The sequence below is a fragment of the Cuculus canorus genome, chromosome 26 (assembly GCF_017976375.1).
Source record: "Cuculus canorus isolate bCucCan1 chromosome 26, bCucCan1.pri, whole genome shotgun sequence".
Classification (NCBI taxonomy): Eukaryota; Metazoa; Chordata; class Aves; order Cuculiformes; family Cuculidae; genus Cuculus; species Cuculus canorus.
In genome coordinates, this window is record NC_071426.1 from 2,453,227 (window position 1) to 2,473,068 (window position 19,842).

Here is a 19,842-nt window from a genome sequence, read left to right on the forward strand (position 1 = left end):
GCTTTTGGGGACAAGCAGAGCCCTTTTTCTCACTAAGCACTGCATGGGTTTGCAACGTGGCTATTGCAACACACAGAGCCCTGGCTCGGTGCAGCCGGAATGGGGAGCAGGGACCCCCCTGGCAGCAGCAGCTCCGTCGCAGGGTCAGCAGCATCGCTCAGCCCTGGGGTTGCAGCCCCTGCGCTCTCGAGGGGCTCAGAGTTCAGCCCTCCTCCTTTTGCCGGCGACTCAAGCGCACGGGACTCGTGGCAGAGGTGTAAAAGCAGAGCTCGGGTTGGCTGCTGCGGATTTTCCCTGGCAGAAGCATCGCTGGTGGGACCGTGGCAAAGCGTTAACACCACGGGCTGAGTCCTCAGTCCGTGCGGAGCAGCTGCCGAGCATCCTTTGGTACCCACTGAAACCCAGAACAGAGCGTGGCGGGGAGGGGGGAGAAAGATGAGAAACCAGGAGGCTTTTTTTAAACGTTTTTAGTTCCTTCATAAAGAAACTGGAAATGTAAACTGGCTGGGCCAGAGTTCTGTATAAAAACACACTCACATGCATAGTAAAAAAAAAACCAAACAAACAAAAACCTTATTATTTTTATACTAGGTTTTAAGTTAAATGTATTCGACTACTGAATAAATACTTAAATACAAAGTTAAGCCTGAGAATCCAGTAGAATGGATGCGAGTGGGAGGGATGGGCGCTTCACAGCACAGCCCTGGCCGTGGCGAGGAGCTGGCGATGCCCCTCGCCCTCTCCCACCGTCCTGGGGAAGGTCCTGGGGGTGGCCAAGTCAAGTAATAAAAGTAGTTGTCCCTGAGCTCCGTGAGCCAGAGTAAGGGGCTGAGCGTTGGAGGATGGCTGGGGGGTACCCGCGGTCACGCTCAGCCCTCAGTGCATTCACATTTCCATGCTGGTTGGACAAGAGACAGCAAAGCCACCCCACGGCCAAGGGGATGGGCACTAACTGTCTTCACCAAAGTCATGGAGAAGGTTGTTCCTGGCTCACCGGGAAGTTTGCTGCCCATATCACGCTCCGCTCCCTCTCCTTCCACTGAGCTTTCTCTCAGGCAACCCCAGCGATGACAGAACAGGTAGACCTTTCCCACCCTTCCCTCAAAGTCCAGTCTAAAATGATTCCTGGCAGCAAGCAAAGCAGCTAAAATGCAGTCAACAGCTTTCAGAAACCCAAGAACCCAGTCCATCGTTTGTAACACTATTTAGAGTTCTTCTACGAGCACAAGCCATTGCACTATGATAACAATCACATAATGGTTTGGGTTGGAAGAGATCTTCAAGTCCATCCAGTTCCAAACCCTCTGCCAAGGGCAGAGAACTTCTACCGGATCAGGGTGCTGGGGACACCCCGTAAAAAGGATGATCCAGTTAAAAAACACCACCACAGGGACGCCTACAGCTCTTCTGTGGCACCTCTGGAAAAGCTAGCAGCATTCTGAGGTAACAACGGTTTTAGCTTGAAGTGCCGAGATGCCGGGCCTGCCTTGCTCCTCAGTTCACTTCGTATTCGAAATATCCCTGCTGGACCAGCTTGGAGGAGATGTCCTCAGCAATCCCTCCGAGATTGATGCGGTGCAGGGTCTCCAGCAACGTGTTTACGGAGGCGTTCATCCCTTGCCTGTTCTGCCACGTGTTGAGCATCTGGAAGAAGGGCTCCAGCGAATACTTGTCGTTCATCTCCGCAAGGACAATGTCGTTCTCCAGCAGATCAAGCGCTCGGCCGAATCTCTTCCAGTCCTTGTAGGGCACTTCTTGGGCAAAGATGTCAAAGGAGCGTCGTAGAACTAGAGGGGGAACGGGAAAAGGTCAGAAGACAGAGTAGAGAATGGAAGGTAGACCACGGACAGCTGGCAAGGATTTGATAGGAATGGTTGGACTCGATGATCCAAGAGGTCTTTTCCAACCTGGTGATTCTATGATTTCACCCAGAAAGCTTTCACCCCAGGCATACCTTCTCCCCACCCCTCAGCACATCCCTTCGGCCCCAACACTTACGGTGAATGGAGTTTTTTCCTTGCACTGGAACCAGATTCTTCCTCGGTTTCCCACTGTGATAGGAGGTCCCTGGCACACTCACCTGGAAATACAAATATCCCATAGCACCCACCAAGCCCTGGCACAGACGCTGTCTCCAAGCCCCACTGATGGGGTTGGAGAACCCTTTCCCGCTCTCTGGGGACTGTTGGGGCAGGAGATCCTCATAAATGCCCATCGTTTCCTGGCTTTGGGATGACAGCACGCCACAAAAGCAGGGGAGAGGAAAGCTGTTTTACTCAGCATCAGCATTAAATCTGGCAGCCGACTGCAACAAGCAGATTTTGCAGTCCTGAACCCAGAACAAGGAGAAGGGACACCTCGCTGTCTCCATGAAGAAACCATCATGCGGCCCTAGAAGCGCCCCAGAGCTCATCAGCTTGGTAAAAGGCAAAGGAAAGCATCAGAATGAGCACAGCAGAGCAGAGATGGCCAAGAAGGCCAAAAGCATCCTGGTCTCCATCAGGAATAGTGTGGCCAGCAGGACCCGGGAAGTGCTCCTTCCCCTGGACTTGGTGCTGGTGAGGCTGCACCATGAATCCTGGGTTGTTTTGGGCCCCTCTCTACAAGAAGGACATCAAGGGGCTGGAGCACGTCCAGAGAAAGGAACGGAGCTGGGGAAGAGTTTAGAGCAAAAGCCTTATGAGGAACAGCTGAGGGAGCTGAGGAGAAAAGGAGGCTGAGGGGACATCTCATCGCTCTCTACAACTGCCTGAAAGGAGGTGGTGAGGTGGGATTGGTCTCTTCTGCCTGGTAGCCAGTGACAGGAGAAGGGGAAATGGCCTCAAGATGCCCCAGGGGAGGTTTAGGTTGGATATTAGGAGGAATTTCTTTACTGCAAGGGTTGTCCAGCATTGGGCCAGGCTGCCCGGGGAGGGGGTTGAGTCCCCATCCCTGGGGGTGTTTAAAAGATGATGAGATGTACTTGGGGACATGCTCTGGTGGTGGACTTAGCAAGGCTGGATTGATGGTTGGACTCGATCTTAAAGGTCTTTTCCAATCAAAATCGTTCTGTGAGGGGCACACTCACGTACCTTTGGCCCCAGAGCACCGGGAGTCGCTGAACCCCTGTGCAGATCCCGGGCAATCTGCTGGTTGAGATCGTTGTCATCTGTCTCCACTCTCCTGCTCTGGAACCTTGTCAGCAATCGCATCATGTAGTCCTGCAGCAGGAAAGAAGCACAAACCATCCAAGTTGGGAGGTTCTGGGAGGGCAGGATTCACACCGGCTCAGCGGCGATACCATCTACGGCAGCAGCATCCACCGTGCCATGCTTTTAAGGACATGGCTTGATTAAATGGCTCATTAAAGGAAGGTTAAAGCCTTTCCTTTAACCCAGGATCCGCACCAGGGACCTTGGATGGGCTGGAACCTCTACCAGGGAACTGGAAAGGGGGCTGCAAGCGCCCCACGTAGAGCAGAGTACTACCAGAGCCCCTCCTCTACTCAACCCAGCTCTACCACAACCCTGCAGGGGCAAAACTTATCCCTCCGCTCTCCAACCTTCCGAGGAACTGCTGGCAAAGCGGGGAGCAGAGGGGGAACCTCACACCAGCCCCACGAACAGAGCCACCACCCCGTCTGCCGTCGCAGCGACTCACCACCAGGCCACACGACTTAGTGCTCAGGTCTCTCTTGCGTCCTGGAAGATGAAAGCAGTGCTGTGATCCCTCTTCCCTCAGGAAGACACTTCTTCCCACCCAGCCCACCCCCACGCAGAGGCAGGGCGAGCGCCCTGGGGATCCCCAACACCCGATGCTCACCTGCAAAACAGCAGCAGTACAATAAGGCGATGAACACAACCAGGGCTACGAGTACCACGACGATCACCACCCATGTGGCTAAAGTTGATAAAACAGAAGGGTGGTGGGGAGCTGCTCCTGCTCTCCTCAGCAGCAGCTCATACCTCAGTCCCTCAGCCCATCTCCCCCTCCTCCAGCAGCCTTTCACTTACTAGAGAAGCTGGAGAAGGTGTCGGTGGGAGGACCACATTGACGGTCACTCTGTGGCGTGCAAGGAGCCAGCTCTACTTCATCCTTGGAACACCTGGGAAAGAGGAAAACAGAGCAGGCTCAGCAGCTGGGGCTTGAGCACAGATCCCAGCAGGACCCACCGCGTCACCCAACTCACCGAGGTCGGCACTTTTGGCACATCTCGCAGGGATGGTCCGGGGAGCAGAAGGTGCCGTTCTTGCAGGCACATTGTGTGTTGCGGGTGGGTTGGCAAGGACTCACTTGCACCTGATCTGTGGGTAAGAGGAGAGAAAGCTCTACCCCAACCCTTCCACCCGCTTCCTTCGTTAATGCTGCTAACGACTCGAGCTGAACCGCAAGCCTGGTAAAGACCACATCACTCTCTGGTGCTGCGTTTCAGCCTTCCCCCTTTCCTGCCCCACACCTCACCGTGCCCAAGAGAAAAGCAATGCTGGCCTCAAAGCTCCACCAGCAGCCTACAGCGCTGCCTGGAGCCCAGTCCTCCTGGTCCTTGCTGGATGGAGGTCTCGTGTCCCAGCTTTGCACAATGGATGCTGCACGGAACAGAGAGGCAGGTCTGGCACGAGCTGCCACACCAATTCCACACCCAGCGCACTCCCCATAGCCTGAGCCGCTCTTTGAGGACACTGCAGGTGACTGTGCTCTTAAATAGAGAGGTCTCCAGTCAGCTGGACCAGTGCTATCAGCCAGCATCACCCCTGCGCACCCCAGCTCGTACCTGCCCTACACGTCTTGCAGCCAATGCACTTGGAAAAGTCATTTGGATATTCGATGTATTCGTCTCCCGCACACGGCGAACACTTGCTGGAGCTGTTTTGCTCTTGACAGTGCTCTGCTACGTGGGTGCCTGCGAGAAGCAGAGGAGAAAGAAAGGGCGTATCTGTGAGCAAACAGCTCAGGACAGCGATGTCTTTGCAAAGAGGGAGTTCATTCTGCTGTCAGAGCAGTTAAGAGGTGAATTAGGAATGATAAAAATGTTCCCAGAATCATAGAATCGTTAAGGTTGGAAAAGCCTTCTCAGCTCGTCCAGTCCAACCGTCAGTCCAACCCCACCATCCCCAAGTGCCACGTCTGTGTGTTCTTTGAACCCCTCCAGGGATGGAGACTCCACCACCGCCCTGGGCAGCCTGGTCCGGGGCTTGACAACCCTTTCCATCAAGTAATTTCCCCCAATATCCACTCTAAACCTCCCCTGGCGCAACTTGAGGCCATTTCCTCTCATCCTATCTCTTGTTACTTAGGAGAAAAGTCCTGCGCCCACCTCCCCACAACCTCCTTTGCAGGAGCTGCGGAGAGCGATGAGATCCCCCTCAGCCTCCTCTTCTCCAGGCTAAACAGCCCCAGGTTCCTCAACCACTCCCAGAACCCCTGTTTTCTCCAGCCCCTTCCTCAGCTCTTTTCCCTTCTCCGGATGCGCTCCAGCCCAAGCGAGGGGCCCAAAACTGAACCCAGGATTCACGGTACGGCTTCACGTGTCCTTCCTTAGGTCTCATGACAGCAGAGCAGGAGAGGGAGAGCACCCACTGCCTCCTCCCAAGGAGGAAGGATGCGCTGTCTCTGTGGGCAGAAACACCACAAGGCTGCACGTGGGGCGGCGTTTGAGACCATCTTACCTGCTGGGCACTTCTTGCAATAGAGATTGGTGTCTTGGACTTGGTAAAACTCCTCCCTTCCTCTGCCTGGGTCTAAAAGATCCACCTTGTCCTTCCTAACCTGCGGTGCTGCAGCTCCCTGTTAAATTAATACAGAAAAAGCTTGAGTTAAAACCCACCCCAAGTTCACAGAGCAAAGGAAAGATGAGAAGGGCACGAGCTGCTCTGCCCGGGGAACTCATCCGAAGCAGGAGAAGAGTTCTGGGATGGCTCAGAGCTGCTGGATGTGGTGGCCAAACCCACCCTTGATGGAGATGAAGGGGTCTTTCCCCGACTCGGAGTGGTTATTTCCTCGGCAAAGCACAAAGAGGGGTTGCAGAGGGATTCCTGTGTGCCAGGTTATCAGCAAGGCAAAGGCTTGCTAACGCTTCCTTAGGAGAACACCAGGCTCCCCTTCCTTCCCCAATTTCTGAGCACGTGAACCAACAGCAGCGAAGAAAATGGAAGGGCAGGGAAGAGGAACAAGGAGGGCGTTTGTGGGGAGGAAACCTGTGTCAAGGCTGGTACGTGGCTCTTGTGCCCACACAACACAGCCCAAGGCTGCTCCGGGCTCCCAGGGGACAGCACAGCCTCCAGCACTTCCGTATCTTCTGCATTATCCCCATTATCTCACTACGGATCGGGAAGCCAACGGCCAAGTTTCCGCCAGGTCACCACCGTGCAATTTCTGCTGGCTCAGCAGTTTCTGTCCCTCCTGAGTCGCTCGAGCTGTGAGGGACGATGCTGGATGGGAACAGCCATTCGCCCCATCAGGGGTTGGAGGGACTTTTGAGCACCCCATGTTCCCAAGCGGAACGGTGCCCTTGGCTGGAGCACCTCCCATCCGAGGACAGGCTGAGAGAGTTGGGGATGTTCAGCCTGGAGAAGAGAAGGCTCCAAGAAGACCTTAGAGCAGCTTCCAAGACATAAAGGGACTCCAAGAAAGCTGGAGAGGGGCTGTTCACAAAGGCTTGGAGTGATAGAAGGAGGGGCAATGGGGATAAACGGGAGAAGGGCAGATTTAGACCGGACATAAGGAAGAATTTCTTCACTATGAGGGTGGGCAGACACTGGCCCAGGTTGCCCAGGGAAGCTGTGGCTGCTCCATCCCTGGAGGGGTTCCAGGCCAGGTTGGATGGGGTTTGGAGCCCCTGATCCAGTGGGAGGTGTCCCTGCCCATGGCAGGGGGGGTGGAACTGGATGGGCTTTGAGGTCCTTTCAAACCTATTCTGTGATTCTCTGATAGAAATGGATCCAAATCTGCCTCTACTTCCAGCCTCTTCCCCTCTACCCCATTTTATCCGGAAGGATGATGCCCACGCTGTGAGCTGCACTTTCCCCTTCAAGCATGAACCTGCCTCTTAAAGCAAATATTTCTTCCCATGAGTCAGAAGCTGCCTTGAAAGGCTGAAACAATAGAAAAAAGCAGTCCCCAGAGCCAGCCTGGGGATACAAAGCCAATTCCCCCTCCTCCTCCTGCCCAGACACTTCCTGTGGGTGTACAAGGAAGGGTGTTTGCACCAAAACTGGCCGCAGCAGGTCCAGTGCTCACGGGACTGGAGAAGGTGACACAGACCCACAAACAAAGCAGTCACGTCATCAAACAGCGATTCCCCAACACATCCCCACGCACACAGCTCTGCTTGGACACACAGGCATGGAGCCCCATCCAGCCCAGAGATGGGACCATCTCCAGACCCTGGGTTGGGAGGAATCAAATCCAACAGCTCTCCAAAGGCTTCTGGCTCAGCATCACCTGCTGCTGCTTCCTCCGGCTGGGAGGGTTTCATAGAATCATGGAATGGGTTGGGTTGGATCTCAAAGCCCGTCCAGTGCCACCCCCTGCTATGGGCAGGGACACCTCCCACTGGATCAGGGGCTCTGAACCCCATCCAACCTGGCCTGGAACCCCTCCAGGGATGGGACAGCCACCACTGCTCTGGGCAACCTGGACCGGTGTCTCTTCTTCCTAAAATCTCATCTTTTAGCTGAAAACTGTTCTCCCTCATCCTGTCCCCGATCCAGAGCCCCTCCCCAGCTTTCCTGCACCCCCTTTCCACGCTGGAAGCTGCTCTAAGGTCTCCTCGGAGCCTTCTCCAGGCTGAACAACCCCAACTCTATCAGCTTGGCCTCACAGCAGAAGTTCTCCAGCCCTCGGATCATCTCCGTGGCCTCCTCAGGACTCCTTCCAACAGTTCCATATCCTTCTTATGCTGAGGATTCCAGAACTGGACACAGCACTCCAGGTGGGGTCTCACAAGAAGTTTGGAAGTTTATAAAGTTCTTTTTCACGCAGCTTAGGAGAAAAGCCTCGCTTTTCCCTTCCAGCCATCAGCAGCTCTTGGGGCTTTTACCCACCCTGGTCTCGAACGCTTTCAGGGACTGAGCCTGGGCAAGCTTTCCCCAGGAGGGGGAGAAAATCAAGCTCTTCCTTTCCCATTCAAACTCTGCCAGGCTGTGAAGGTGATCACAGCAACCACACGGCATTATCTGCTGTTTGGAAAGGCCCCGTAGGCGCAGGATTTCATTGCAGTTCACAAAACAACTACTCAACCCGCACAAGTGCACGATAAGGTTATCAGCTCACAGCACTCACAGGTCGAGAACCTCATCCCATCTCCAAGCCCTTGGCAGGCACGGTTTGCCACCTCTGACTAACCTATCAGCCTTCCAAAGCATGGGAGAAACCAGGCTGGGAGCCGTGGGCGAGACCGATGACATTCAGGAGTAGATTTCACCTACAGTAAACATGCCAAGAAAGCAACGTTGCCTCCAGACAGAGGAATTATCAGGCACAGAAATCCTCAATGCCTTCATCAGCCCAAAACCTCTTCCTTCTGGGTGATCAAGTCCGGAAAGAAAGTTCTGGGAAGCATTAAGCTTTTAAACTCTCTCTTCTTCCATCCCTGGAATGTGTCCCTGCCCAGGGCAGTGGGGTTGGAACTGGATGGGCTTTAAGGTCCCTTTCAACCCAAATCACTTTATGGGGTTGGAACTGGATGGTCCTTATGGTCTCTTCCAGCCCAAATCACTCTATGGGGTTGGAGCTGGATGGTCCTTACGGCCCCTTCCAGCCCAAACCATTCTATGGGGTTGGAACTGGGTGGTCCTTAAGGTCCCTTCCAGCCCAAACCATTCTATGGGGTTGGAACTGGATGGTCCTTAAGGTCCCTTCCAGCCCAAACCATTCTATGGGATTGGAACCGGGTGGTCCTTAAGGTCCCTTCCAGCCCAAACCATTCTATGGGGTTGGAACTGGGTGGTCCTTATGGCCCCTTCCAGCCCAAACCATTCTATGGGGTTGGAATGGGATGGTCCTTATGGCCCCTTCCAGCCCAAACCATTCTATAGGGTTGGAGCTGGTGGTCCTTATGGTCTCTTCCAGCCCAAACCATTCTATGGGGTTGGAACTGGATGGTCCTTAAGGTCCCTTCCAGCCCAAACCATTCTATGGGATTGGAACCGGGTGGTCCTTAAGGTCCCTTCCAGCCCAAACCATTCTATGGGGTTGGAACTGGGTGGTCCTTATGGCCCCTTCCAGCCCAAACCATTCTATGGGGTTGGAGCTGGTGGTCCTTACGGTCTCTTCCACCCCAAACCATTCTATGGGGTTGGAACCGGGTGGTCCTTACGGCCCCTTCCAGCCCAAATCATTCTATGGGGTTGGAATCGGGTGGTCCTTAAGGTCCCTTCCAGCCCAAACCATTCTATGAGGTTGGAACTGGGTGGTCCTTAAGGTTCCTTCCAGCCCAAATCACTCTATGGGGTTGGAATCGGGTGGTCCTTACGGCCCCTTCCAGCCCAAACCATTCTACAATTTGTTTTAGTCCCGAAGATCCCAAGGAAGGAGCTGGATCCTACAGCAGAAAGCAGACCCCTTGTGGAACTCCAGACCATCCATGAACATCATTCCATCACTAACAGAGCCCTCGATTGCAGCAAGAGGTCCACACTGCTAAGGACCGGGGTTAAAAGAGATGCCAGGCAGGCACCCCGTGTGCCTCTGCGCCAAGGGCTCAGCTCTGACAAACACAAGGGGTTCCACAGATGGAATTTGAACTCCTGCAAACAAAGATCCAACCGCATTCCTCCTCGGGAGCCCGTGGCCCAGGTCCAGGCATAATATAACAACAAACCCAGGTGATCAGAGGAAAGAACCGCAATTACAATCTCATCCGATCATCATGTGAGGTGGCGTCAGCCCCGATGGGATCGCCCTCCCCTTTTGTTTAGGGAAAAAAAAAAGGGGGAAATCAAAGGAAAACACAACAGTTGAGTGCATGCCTTTAGGAGGTGGGTTTAGTAAGGCTCGAGCCTACCACGCGAGTCTAAATAAGCCTTTGTAAACAATATAGGGAAGGAACCGGAGAAGCTGACTCCTCCGAAACACGTTATGGGCAGTGCAAATTCCAACCACGGCAACGCGGGAGCAGCCACCATGTGTTCTGTCTCCCTCCTGGCCAGAGAGGGATAAAACTCAACGCAAGGATCACCACGACTTCAGGCAAGGTGAGGCTTTAGGTATTTGTGAGCTCTCTAGCAACGCCCAATCCAGGGGGAAACACCACCCGCAAAAGGTAGGATCTTCGATCCGGAAAATCCTTAGGGCTAAAGGGTTTGGCCATCCTTCGGGCAAGTTGGAGAAGGCAGCATTCCTGCACCAGGCAGCCCAGAGCCGCCCACCTCCACCGCCCACGCTGCTTCCCAACTTGTTTTGGCGTTGTCACAAGATCACGACATCGACCGGTGAATGAAGTTTTGGAAGAGAAGGGAGTGGAAATCCCCGCCGGTAAGGGCAGCGCCATTATCAAACGTCCAGCCCCACAGCTCTTGCCCCACACGTGCCATCATCCTGCCCACCTCCAGGCTGCCCCACATACCCCTCTGTGCCCCGAGACTCCCCACAGCCTCAGCCTCCCCCCAAAACCCTGGGCTAGGGGAGCCCCCCCCAACCCCTGCTCTCCCCATAACCCACAGATCGATGAGACCCCCGTAACGCACGCTCGCCCCACTGCATCAATAAGCCCCCCATCACCCCTGCTCTCCTCTTAACCCCCAGATCAGCTGAACCCCCTGTTCTCCCCATAAGCCCCAGATCAAGTGAGCCCCCCCATAAGCTCCGCTCTCCCCACAGCCACCAGATCAGCTGAGCCCCCCCATAACCCCCTGCTCCCCCCAACCCCTGCTGCCCCCCATAACCCCTGCTTCCCCCATAACCCCAAATCAGCCATGCCCCCCCAAGCCCTGCTCCCCCCCAACCCCTGCTCCCTCCATAACCCCCGGATCAGCTGAGCACCCCCTTAACTCCTGCTCCCCCCCTAACTCCTGCTCCCCCATAACCTCCAGATCATCTGAGCCCCCCCATAACTCCTCTTCTCCCCATAGCCCCTGGATCAGATAAGCCTCTCTAACTCCTGCTCCCCCATAACCTCCAGATCATCTGAGCCCCCCCTAACTCCTGCTCCCCCCATAACTCCTGCTCCCCCCATAGCTCCCGGATCAGCTAAGCCTCTCTAACTCCTGCTCCCCCCACAACTCCTGCTCCCCCATAACCCCCAGATCAGCTGAACCCCCCCACAACCCCACACCCCCACCCCTGCCCGGGACCAGGTGAGCCTCCTAACAGCCCCCTAACCACTGCCCCCCCCCCCCCCATATAAGCCCCTACTCCCCAATTTTCCCCCTTATATCCACCGCTAAAGGACTCCCCACCCCATCCCCTGCTTTCCCCCATAGAACCCCTTTCTCCCCACACCCAGCAGCACCTCCTATTTTCACAGCCCCCCCATTCTGGCCAAAATTCCCCCCCCCCCAGCCCATCTCAACCCCTTAAACCCCCTCTCCACCTTCTCCCCCCTCCCACAACCCTTTCCCAGCCGGGCTCTCCACGCTCCTCGATGATGCTGCAAGCCCGGGCATGCCGCGGCTCCACAAGAAACCCCCCTCTACGGGGGTCCCCGAACTTTATCGGGGGTCCCCAACCCTTCCTGGGGGTCCCCACTCCCCCCCATCCCATCCCCACGCACCGTGCCCAGCAGCACCAGTGGGATCCAGAGCCAGAGGGATGCTCCGAGCATCCTTTTCGGGCTGCGGAGAGACGGGCAGAGCTCGAGGGGGACGAAGACGACACCGGGCAAGGCTCGACCACCCCGGGACCAGCAGCTCCCACAGCTGCCCACGGGCAAATGAGACGGAGCAGCGTGACTTCAACGCTCCTACAGCTCGGGAGGAGGAGGAGGAGGAGGGCTGAAGGGCTGTCCTAGCCCAGCCCAGAGCTGGCTGCTCTCCCAAACCTTCCCATCCTCCTGTCACCGCCTCCGAGAAACCACATTGGGGTTTCAGTGCCGGTGGTGAAGCCCCACTCACTTTTTTTTGCAGCACTTTTAATTGTTAGCACGACTTTTTGGTTTAATTCCCTTTCTTTTTGCTGTCCCGAGTAAGTTCCAAACTCCCAAACGGGACAGGAGGCACCAGCAATGCTGCTCCCAGAATGTTCTTGCTTCTCCATCCCCTACTTCTTTCCCCCCAAGGGTTTGTCTCAAGTGAACAAAGCCACAGATTTTGGTTTTCCATGAAAAAAAAAGGGTTAAACAAATAATAGGAGCAGGGAGGAAGAGGAGGAAGGCTGTCTCAGGGCTCTCCCAAACCTTCCCATCCTCCTGTCACCACCTCCGAGAAAACCACATTGGGGTTTCAGTGCCGGTGGTGAAGCCCCACTCGCTTTTTTTGCAGCACTTTTAATTTTTAGCACCTCTATTTGGGTTTTTTCCCTTTCTTTTTGCTGTCCCGAGTAAGTTCCAAACTCCCAAATGGGACAGGAGGCACCAGCAATGCTGCTCCCAGAATGTTCTTGCTTCTCCATCTCCCACTTCTTTCCCCCAAAGGGTTGGTCAAAGCCAGAGGTTTGGGTTTTGCATGAAAAAAAAGGGTTAAACAAAATAATAGGAGCAGGGAGGAAGAGGAGGAAGGCTGTCACAGGGCTCACCCAAACCTTCCCATCCTCCTGTCACCGCTTCCGAGAAACCACATTGGGGTTTCAATGCTGGTGGTGAAGCCCCACTCGCTGTTTTTGCAGCACTTTTAATTTTTAGCACGACTTTTTGGGGTTTTTCCCTTTCTTTTTGCTGTCCCGAGTTAGTTCCAAACTCCCAAACGGGACAGGAGGCACCAGCAATGCTGCTCCCAGAATGTTCTTGCTTCTCCATCTCCCACTTCTTTCCGCCAAAGGGTTTGTCTCAAGTGAGCAAAGCCACGAGTTTTGGTTTTCCATGAAAAAAAGGGGTTAAACAAATAATAGGAGCAGGGAGGAAGAGGAGGAAGGCTGACTCAGAGCTCTCCCAAACCTTCCCATCCTCCTGTCACCGCCTCCGAGAAACCACATTGGGGTTTCAATGCTGGTGGTGAAGCCCCACTCGCTGTTTTGCAGCACTTTTAATTTTTCACACATCTTTTTTTGTGTTTTCCTCCCCTTTTTTTTACTGCTCTAAATGAGTTTGAAGCTCCCAAACGGGACAGGAGCCACAGCAATGCTCCTCCCAGGGGGTTGTGGCTTCTTCTCCACCTTGCATTTCTTTCCCCAAAAGGTTTCTCTCAAGCGAGCAAAGCCACAGCGTTTGGTTTCCCATGGAAAAGGGGGTTACGCAAACACAGCCCGGTGAGGAATCCCGGGGAGGACAGCAGTGCAAAGCCCCGGTCTGGCATGGCCGAAACGCTCTCTTGTCTTACAAAACAACCCTTTTTTTTTTTTCTCGCCTCTGAGCCAGCAAAGAGGGAAATTCCACCTTGGGTTTGTTGGTTTTTGGGGGATGAATTTGAGCCGAAAGGGGAAAAATTGTCGAAAGTTAAACCTTTGGACTGTGCCGTTGACCCAACCGGCTCTTCCGCAACCGGGTTATCTAGATAACGAGTAAGAAAAAATTACTCTGATAGAACGGAGGCATTGTGACTCGTTAATTGTTTCCTAGCCCTGAACTCCAAGCTAACTGATCCTGGCGTGTTTGGAGCAGGATTTGACAGCCCAAGGCTTCAAGCGGGGCTCCGTTCCTCCTTCAGAAATGCAGTGACTCACCGGACAGCAGGGGATGACGCGTGACTGCCTGATCCTTTCCAAAGCACCACCCAAGACACTGGCAAACCGCAGGTATTTATCTGCAGATCTCAGGTGGGGCTGCAGGATAAAAGCTGCTCGCCAAGGAAAGGGCCCAGGGACTTGATAGTCTGGGTGCAAACTGGGGCTGAGCTGCTCATCGTCAGACTCAGGATTTGGAGGAAGGCAGCAAAGCTCCTCTGGTCCAAAGGGATCAGCAGAGCTGTAGCTATCCCACTCAAGATATGAAGATTTGGTGATCAGTGACCCAATAAGGGCAAATCGTGCCCTTTGGTGGCCTTCTCCCATGCAGTTAACATCACTGGTGGATAAACGAAGACCAACTGATGGCATCTACCTCAGCTTGTGCAAAGCGTTTGATGCTGTCCTGCACGACATCCTTGCCTCTAAATTGCAGAGATGTTGATTGGATGGATGGACCACTTGGTGGATAAGGAATTGGCTGGATGGTTTCATCCAAAGAATGGTGGTGAACAGCTTGATGTCCAACTGAAGACCAGCGATGAGTGGCATCGCTCAGGGGTCGGTATTGGGACCAGCGCAGTTTAATATCTTGAGCAGACATGGACAACGGATTGGGGGCACCCTCAGCCAGTTTGTGGGTGACACCAAGCTGTTGACATGCTGGAGGGAAGAGATGTCATCCAGAGGGACAGGCTGGAGAAGTGGGACTGTGTGAACCTCATGGAGTTCAACAAGGCCAAGGGCAAGGTCCTGCACTTGGGTCAGGGCAATCCCAAGCACAAACATAGGCTGGGAGGAGAATGGATTGAAAGCAGCCCAGAGGAGAAGGATTAGGGATGCTGGTGGATGAGAAGCCCCACGTGAGTTGGCAACGTGTGCTCGCAGACCAGAAAGCCAACCGTGTCCTGAGCTGCATCCAGAGCAGTGGGACCAGCAGGGAGGGAGGGGATTCTGCCCCTCTGCTCTGCTCTGGTGAGACCCCACCTGGAGCCCTGCACTCAGATCTGGAGTCCTCAGCATAGGAAGGGCATGGAGCTGTTGGAGTGAGTCCAGAGGAGGCCACGGAGATGGTGCAAGGGCTGGAGCACCTTCCAAATGAGGATAGGCTGGGAGCAACCTGATCCAGTGGGAGGTGTCCCTGCCTATGGCAGAGGGTTGGAGCTGGGTGGGCTTTGAGTTCCCTTCCAACCCAAACCATTCGATGAGTCTATACTTGGTAAGCATCTTCTCTTCGGTGATCGTACTCATTGCAGAGTGAGCACTTGTGTGCCCGGCCGTGCTGAGCAATGGAACCCTGGTTTTCTTTTAAGTCAGGACCCATCTATGCCAAAAAATAATCAAGCTGCGGCGTGATTTAGAGGAGAAGGAAAGTTCCTAGTTGTTTCCTGGGTGGGTACTTCTATTACAAGCCCCAAAAGTATGCAGAGCCTTTTGTTTAAACAAAACCACGTGTTCTTTGCTCTGGATACCACTGACTTCAGCTGAAGTCATTTAGGTCCTTAGAGAATGATTAATTTTTCAGTTAGGTCAGAAGAAATTCTAGTCCTCTGCATTTGCATATTGTGTGCACATTCAACGGGATGGAGAAGAACCCGCATCATCCACTTTCCAACAAGCCAACCTGATCCTCTTCAGGAGGTGCCGTGCGTGAACTTAGGTGGGAGAAGCCTGGATGGAGGGCAAGGACGACACAGAAAGGGAATTTCCCAGTTTGCCTCATCGTTTATACTGGGCGCGTGGACACATCTTGGCTGCAGAAAGCCAACCCGCAGATAATCAGGACTTTTTTTTCCCTGCTAAACACTTGTTAGGAAGCTGCGGTGCTTTATCTACTCATCTCAACCTTCCCCTTTATAAAACTGGACTAACAGAGTTATCCGCACTGGCCAACCGCAGAGACAATGTTCTTGCACAGCCAAAGACTGCTCTATATCCAGCCTGTAGGGTTTGAAGCTACCAAGCAAAGCTGGTGGTGCTCACCCTCTCCCACTCCTCAGCCCATCTGGAGGGGTGGGACGCCCCAACAGATTCATCATCCACTCGCCAAGCAAGAATTTCCACCCTGGCCATGCCGGCACGCCAATTACTTCTATTTAAGGCTGATTTGAGGGGGCAGACGGGCAAGAGGGTGGGGTGGAGGGTGTTTATCAGCCCGGGACAGGCTTCCCTGCTTGCACCCCATCCTTATCACCACCGGTCTGCTCATCCCTGCGGCTCTCTCTGAACCAAGAGCTCCCCAGGAGTCGGGGAGGCTGCACCACAACAGAAGCATGGAGAAGAAGAGGGGCCCCACGGTGGTTTTGGGACATCAAACTCCCTCCCTGCTTCCTCCATAAGCCAAGCGTAAGGTCCTACACCTGGGTCGGGGCAATCCCCAGTTTCAATACAGGATGAGGGGTGATGTGATGGAGAAAGCCCTGCAGAGAAGGACTTGGGGTGCTGGGGGATGAGAAGCTCCACATGAGCTGCAACGTGCACTCACAGCCCAGAAACCAACCGTGTCCTGGGCTGCATCCAAAGCAGCGTGGCCAGCAGGGAGGGAGGGGATTCTGCCCCTCTGTTCCTCTCCTGTGAGAATCATCTGGAGGATTGGGTCCAGTTCCGGAATCCTCAACATAAGGAGTATATAGAGTTGTCCAGAGGAGGCTACAAAGATGATGTGAGGGCTGGAGCACCTCCCGTACGAGGACAGGCTGAGAGTTGGTTGTTCAGCCTGGAGAAGGCTCAGAGGTGACCTTATAGTGGCCTTCCAGTACCTGAAGGGGCTCCAAGAAAGCTGGGGAGGGGATGTTCATAAAGGCTTGTGGGGATAGGACGAGGGGCAATGGGGATAAACTGGAGAGGGGCAGATTTAGGCTGGACATAAGGAAGAATTTCTTCACCATGAGGGTGGAGAGGTCCTGGAACAGGTTGCCCAGGGAAGTTGTGGCTTCTCCACCCCTGGAGGTGTTCCAAGCCAGGTTGGATGGGGCTTGGGCAGCCTCATCTATTCCCTGCCCATGGCTGCGGGGTTGGAACTGGACGGGCTTTGAGGTCCCTTCCAACTCAAACTATTCTATCATTCTATGATTCCTCAGCTTTGCTGCAAGCGGAAAATAAGATGAGTACAAGGTGAGCAGGACTCACCTCCCGCTCCCTCGCTGTATGCCAGGAAGAAGGGAGATTTAAGCCCAAACTGCCCACAGCCGTAATAAACAGCCGTTTGGGGAAGCCCAGTCTCATCAGCCACAGTTAGTGGTTAACCTCATGCGAGCTCGCTGCTCCTGCGGCGCTTGACGGTTCAGAGCCTTGAAATGTTGGCATCTCGTCCAATGCAGCAGCTGTTTGCTCATCATCCGTCTTTAAAAGAGCCGGGGGGAGGGAGTGAAGGTGGCTCCAATCTCCCCTTCCAGAGCATCTTGCTTTATATGTGATCCTCGGCGCACTCAGGAGAGGTGATGGGTTATAAGCCTATAGACATATACATAAATATATATATATATATAACCTTTTAACATCAGCATTGAGTTTTGCATTTGGCTTTTGCTGCTTCTTATGTGTTTTTGTGCCTGGGAAGAATCTGAAGCCACACAAGCACTTCGACCTTCCCCCCATCCCCAAAAAGCAAATGATTTGTCTCATAAATGGTCTCATAAATTCCAGGTTCCTCTTTTAAAGAGACAGAAAAAGGTCTCGCAGGCAAGCCAGGCTGCATGAACTCATGAACTTTATGGGAACGGAGCTCAGTTCCTCACTGCACAGTAGCTCCTTTCCTGGGCCCTCCGTGCCTCAGTTTCCCCTCCATAGCAGAGGGATGCTCAGCTTTCTGGTTTCACTCCCTTTGCCTGCCTCGTCTTTGGGGTTTGAGGGATGCTCAGGTGGATTCCAAAATCCTTTTTCCCTTTTCCTTTGCCAAGGCAGCTTCCCTGCTTCCAGGCAGGGGAAATGGTTAAACTCTTCCCCTGCCAACCCTAAAAGCAACGGGAGACTTGAAAGAGCAAATGTGGAGTGTGAATTAAGATCTGCATCTTTCCCTGCCCTCCTCTCTTTCCCTCCCTTTGAACTAGGATTTAAAAGGAGCTCTGGGATGAAGGAGAGGGGTGAGGGTTATTATGGATTGTGAGCTGCAGCCCGGGCTCCGTATCCGAAATAAAGCACCTGCCAGCTTTGAAACTGGAGCAGAAACCTCTGACTCAGTCAGTCTGAGGTTTGATACGATCGATATTGCTTAACGCCCAGCTTTCCGCTCAGCTTTGGAGACGATGCTGTTGTGTCTCCTCACAGCACCACATTAAAAGTGGGGTTTGGGGGGGTTTTAAACTTGAAACCTTGAATCTTTTCCCCCAAATCTCTGAAAGCACACGGATATATTCTTGAATTTATGTCACGTATCGTATATTTTTTTTTTTCCCCCGCTGCAATTCCAAGAGGATGTTTCTCATCTGGAGCGGGATGAAGCCATCACTTGGCTCTGTTTCTCGCCCAACGTGCGATGCTCTGCTCTAACAGCCTCCAGCTTTGCAGGTTCAAGGCGGTATTTTTCAGGTGTATAAACACAACGCGGTTCCTTTGAATAAGACTCGTGGTCAGATGCCGCCTTTCACCTTCCTGGCTGCGGGGTTTGCTCTCCTTAGCGGCTCAGAGCTTGGCTGGTTTTTGGTCCTTGGAGATGAATGGCGTCACAGTTGGAAGGCGATGTTATTTTGGGTTTGGAAGGATTAATATAAGATCTCAGCATGACATAGAAAGCTAAAAATAGGCTCTGGGCTTTGCTGAGTCATTTCCTGATTGAAAACATGGAATTGAGGTGTGTTTCAAAGCTGCTCTGGGACCGGTTGCCTTCTCCACGGTTTGCCAGGGGAACAGAGCTAAGGCGGCGTTGCCAAACCTTCAGAATGGACCACCACTGGTGTTTATTGGCCAAAGGCAACGCTCTTGGCTTACCGCACCTTAGCAGGGCTGCATTAAGGACCGACGAAGGCTGAATGTGAAATAACCTCATGGAAAACAAAACCATCAGCTGCGAGGAGCCTTGCATGGGGACACCACAGCCCCAAGAGCCTCGGGAACCCCTCCTGATGAGAAATCAGGGTAAAAGAAGCTCCATGTCCTGTGTCTCTGAGGGCTGGCAAACTCCTCTCTTAGGGGGAACAGGTATAAACTGCAGAGGGGCAGATTTAGGCTCGATATAAGATCGAATTTCTTCACTATGAGAGTGGGGAGACACTGGAATAGGTTGCCCAGGGATGTTGTGGCTGCCCCATCCCTGGAGGGGAATGGACCTGGAGGTGTTCAGGGCCAGGTTGGACGGGCTCTTGGGCAGCCTCATCCAGTGGGAGATGTCCCTGCCTATGGCAGGGAGTTGGAATGAGATGATCTTTGAGGTCCCTTCCAACCTAAACTATTCTATGATTCCATGATTCTATGAGTCCATGAGTCTATGAGTCTATGATTCCATGATTCTATGAGTCTATGAGTCTATGATTCTATGAGTCTATGATTCTATGAGTCTATGAATCTACGATTCCATGATTCTATGATTCTATGAGTCTATGATTCTATGATTCTATGATTCTATGAGTTTATGAGTCTATGAAACTATGATTCTATGATTCTATGATTCCATGATTCTATGAGTCTATGAGTCTATGAATCTATGATTCTATGATTCTCCTCGATTTCTGGCTGACTTCTCCCTGCTTTCTGGCCACAGGGTGGTTCTGGCATGCCAGCAGCCACAGGGTTAAAACTCCAAATATCCAAAGCCACCAGGGAACCCAAATCCAACTGAGACACCTGGGAAATCCCAGCAAAGGTGTTGTTGGGAGGTATTCAGGCTGCACCCCAGCAGCTACAGGGTTAAGCTAATGACTGCACACAAACCTAAGAGCTAAAGGCATCCTCTGTGCCTCAGGGAAGCCAAAAAAAAACCACCTGGAAAGTCCCAGCGCAGCATTGTTGGAGGCACTAATGGGTTTGTCTCCATCCTGCAAAGGCTGTTTGACCCCTGAATGTGCCCCAAGAGCATCCTAACACCGAGATCCCAACCACAGCTCCATGGTGCTCAACAAGAAATATGGCGCCCGGCGAAGGCAGCGCTACAGAAATAACCAGAACTTGGCCGCTCTG

General features: G+C 53.4%; 1 protein-coding gene across 1 annotated transcript; it reads right to left on the reverse strand.

Annotated features, from left to right (window-relative positions):
• Positions 1–624: 624 nt before the first annotated feature.
• Positions 625–12,030, reverse strand: LOC104068597 (tumor necrosis factor receptor superfamily member 10A). The gene is made up of 10 exons (XM_054088892.1): positions 11,690–12,030; positions 5,646–5,763; positions 4,751–4,879; positions 4,169–4,283; positions 3,993–4,084; positions 3,802–3,879; positions 3,640–3,680; positions 3,072–3,200; positions 1,999–2,080; positions 625–1,787 (listed from the first exon to the last, which is right to left on the reverse strand). Exons 1-10 carry the CDS (start codon positions 11,738–11,740, stop codon positions 1,495–1,497), a joined length of 1,128 nt encoding a protein of 375 aa, XP_053944867.1. The 5' UTR covers positions 11,741–12,030; the 3' UTR covers positions 625–1,494.
• Between the last annotated feature and the right edge of the window lie 7,812 nt (positions 12,031–19,842).

Excerpts from the sequence above, each read along its gene's own strand:
- LOC104068597 (XM_054088892.1), bottom strand. The coding sequence starts at position 11,740 with ATGCTCGGAGCATCCCTCTGGCTCTGGATCCCACTGGTGCTGCTGGGC. Across the intron at positions 5,764-11,689 it reads CACTGGTGCTGCTGGGCACG|GGAGCTGCAGCACCGCAGGT; the intron begins GTGCGTGGGGAT and ends TTAATTTAACAG. Across the intron at positions 3,201-3,639 it reads CTAAGTCGTGTGGCCTGGTG|GACTACATGATGCGATTGCT; the intron begins GTGAGTCGCTGC and ends TTCCTGCTGCAG.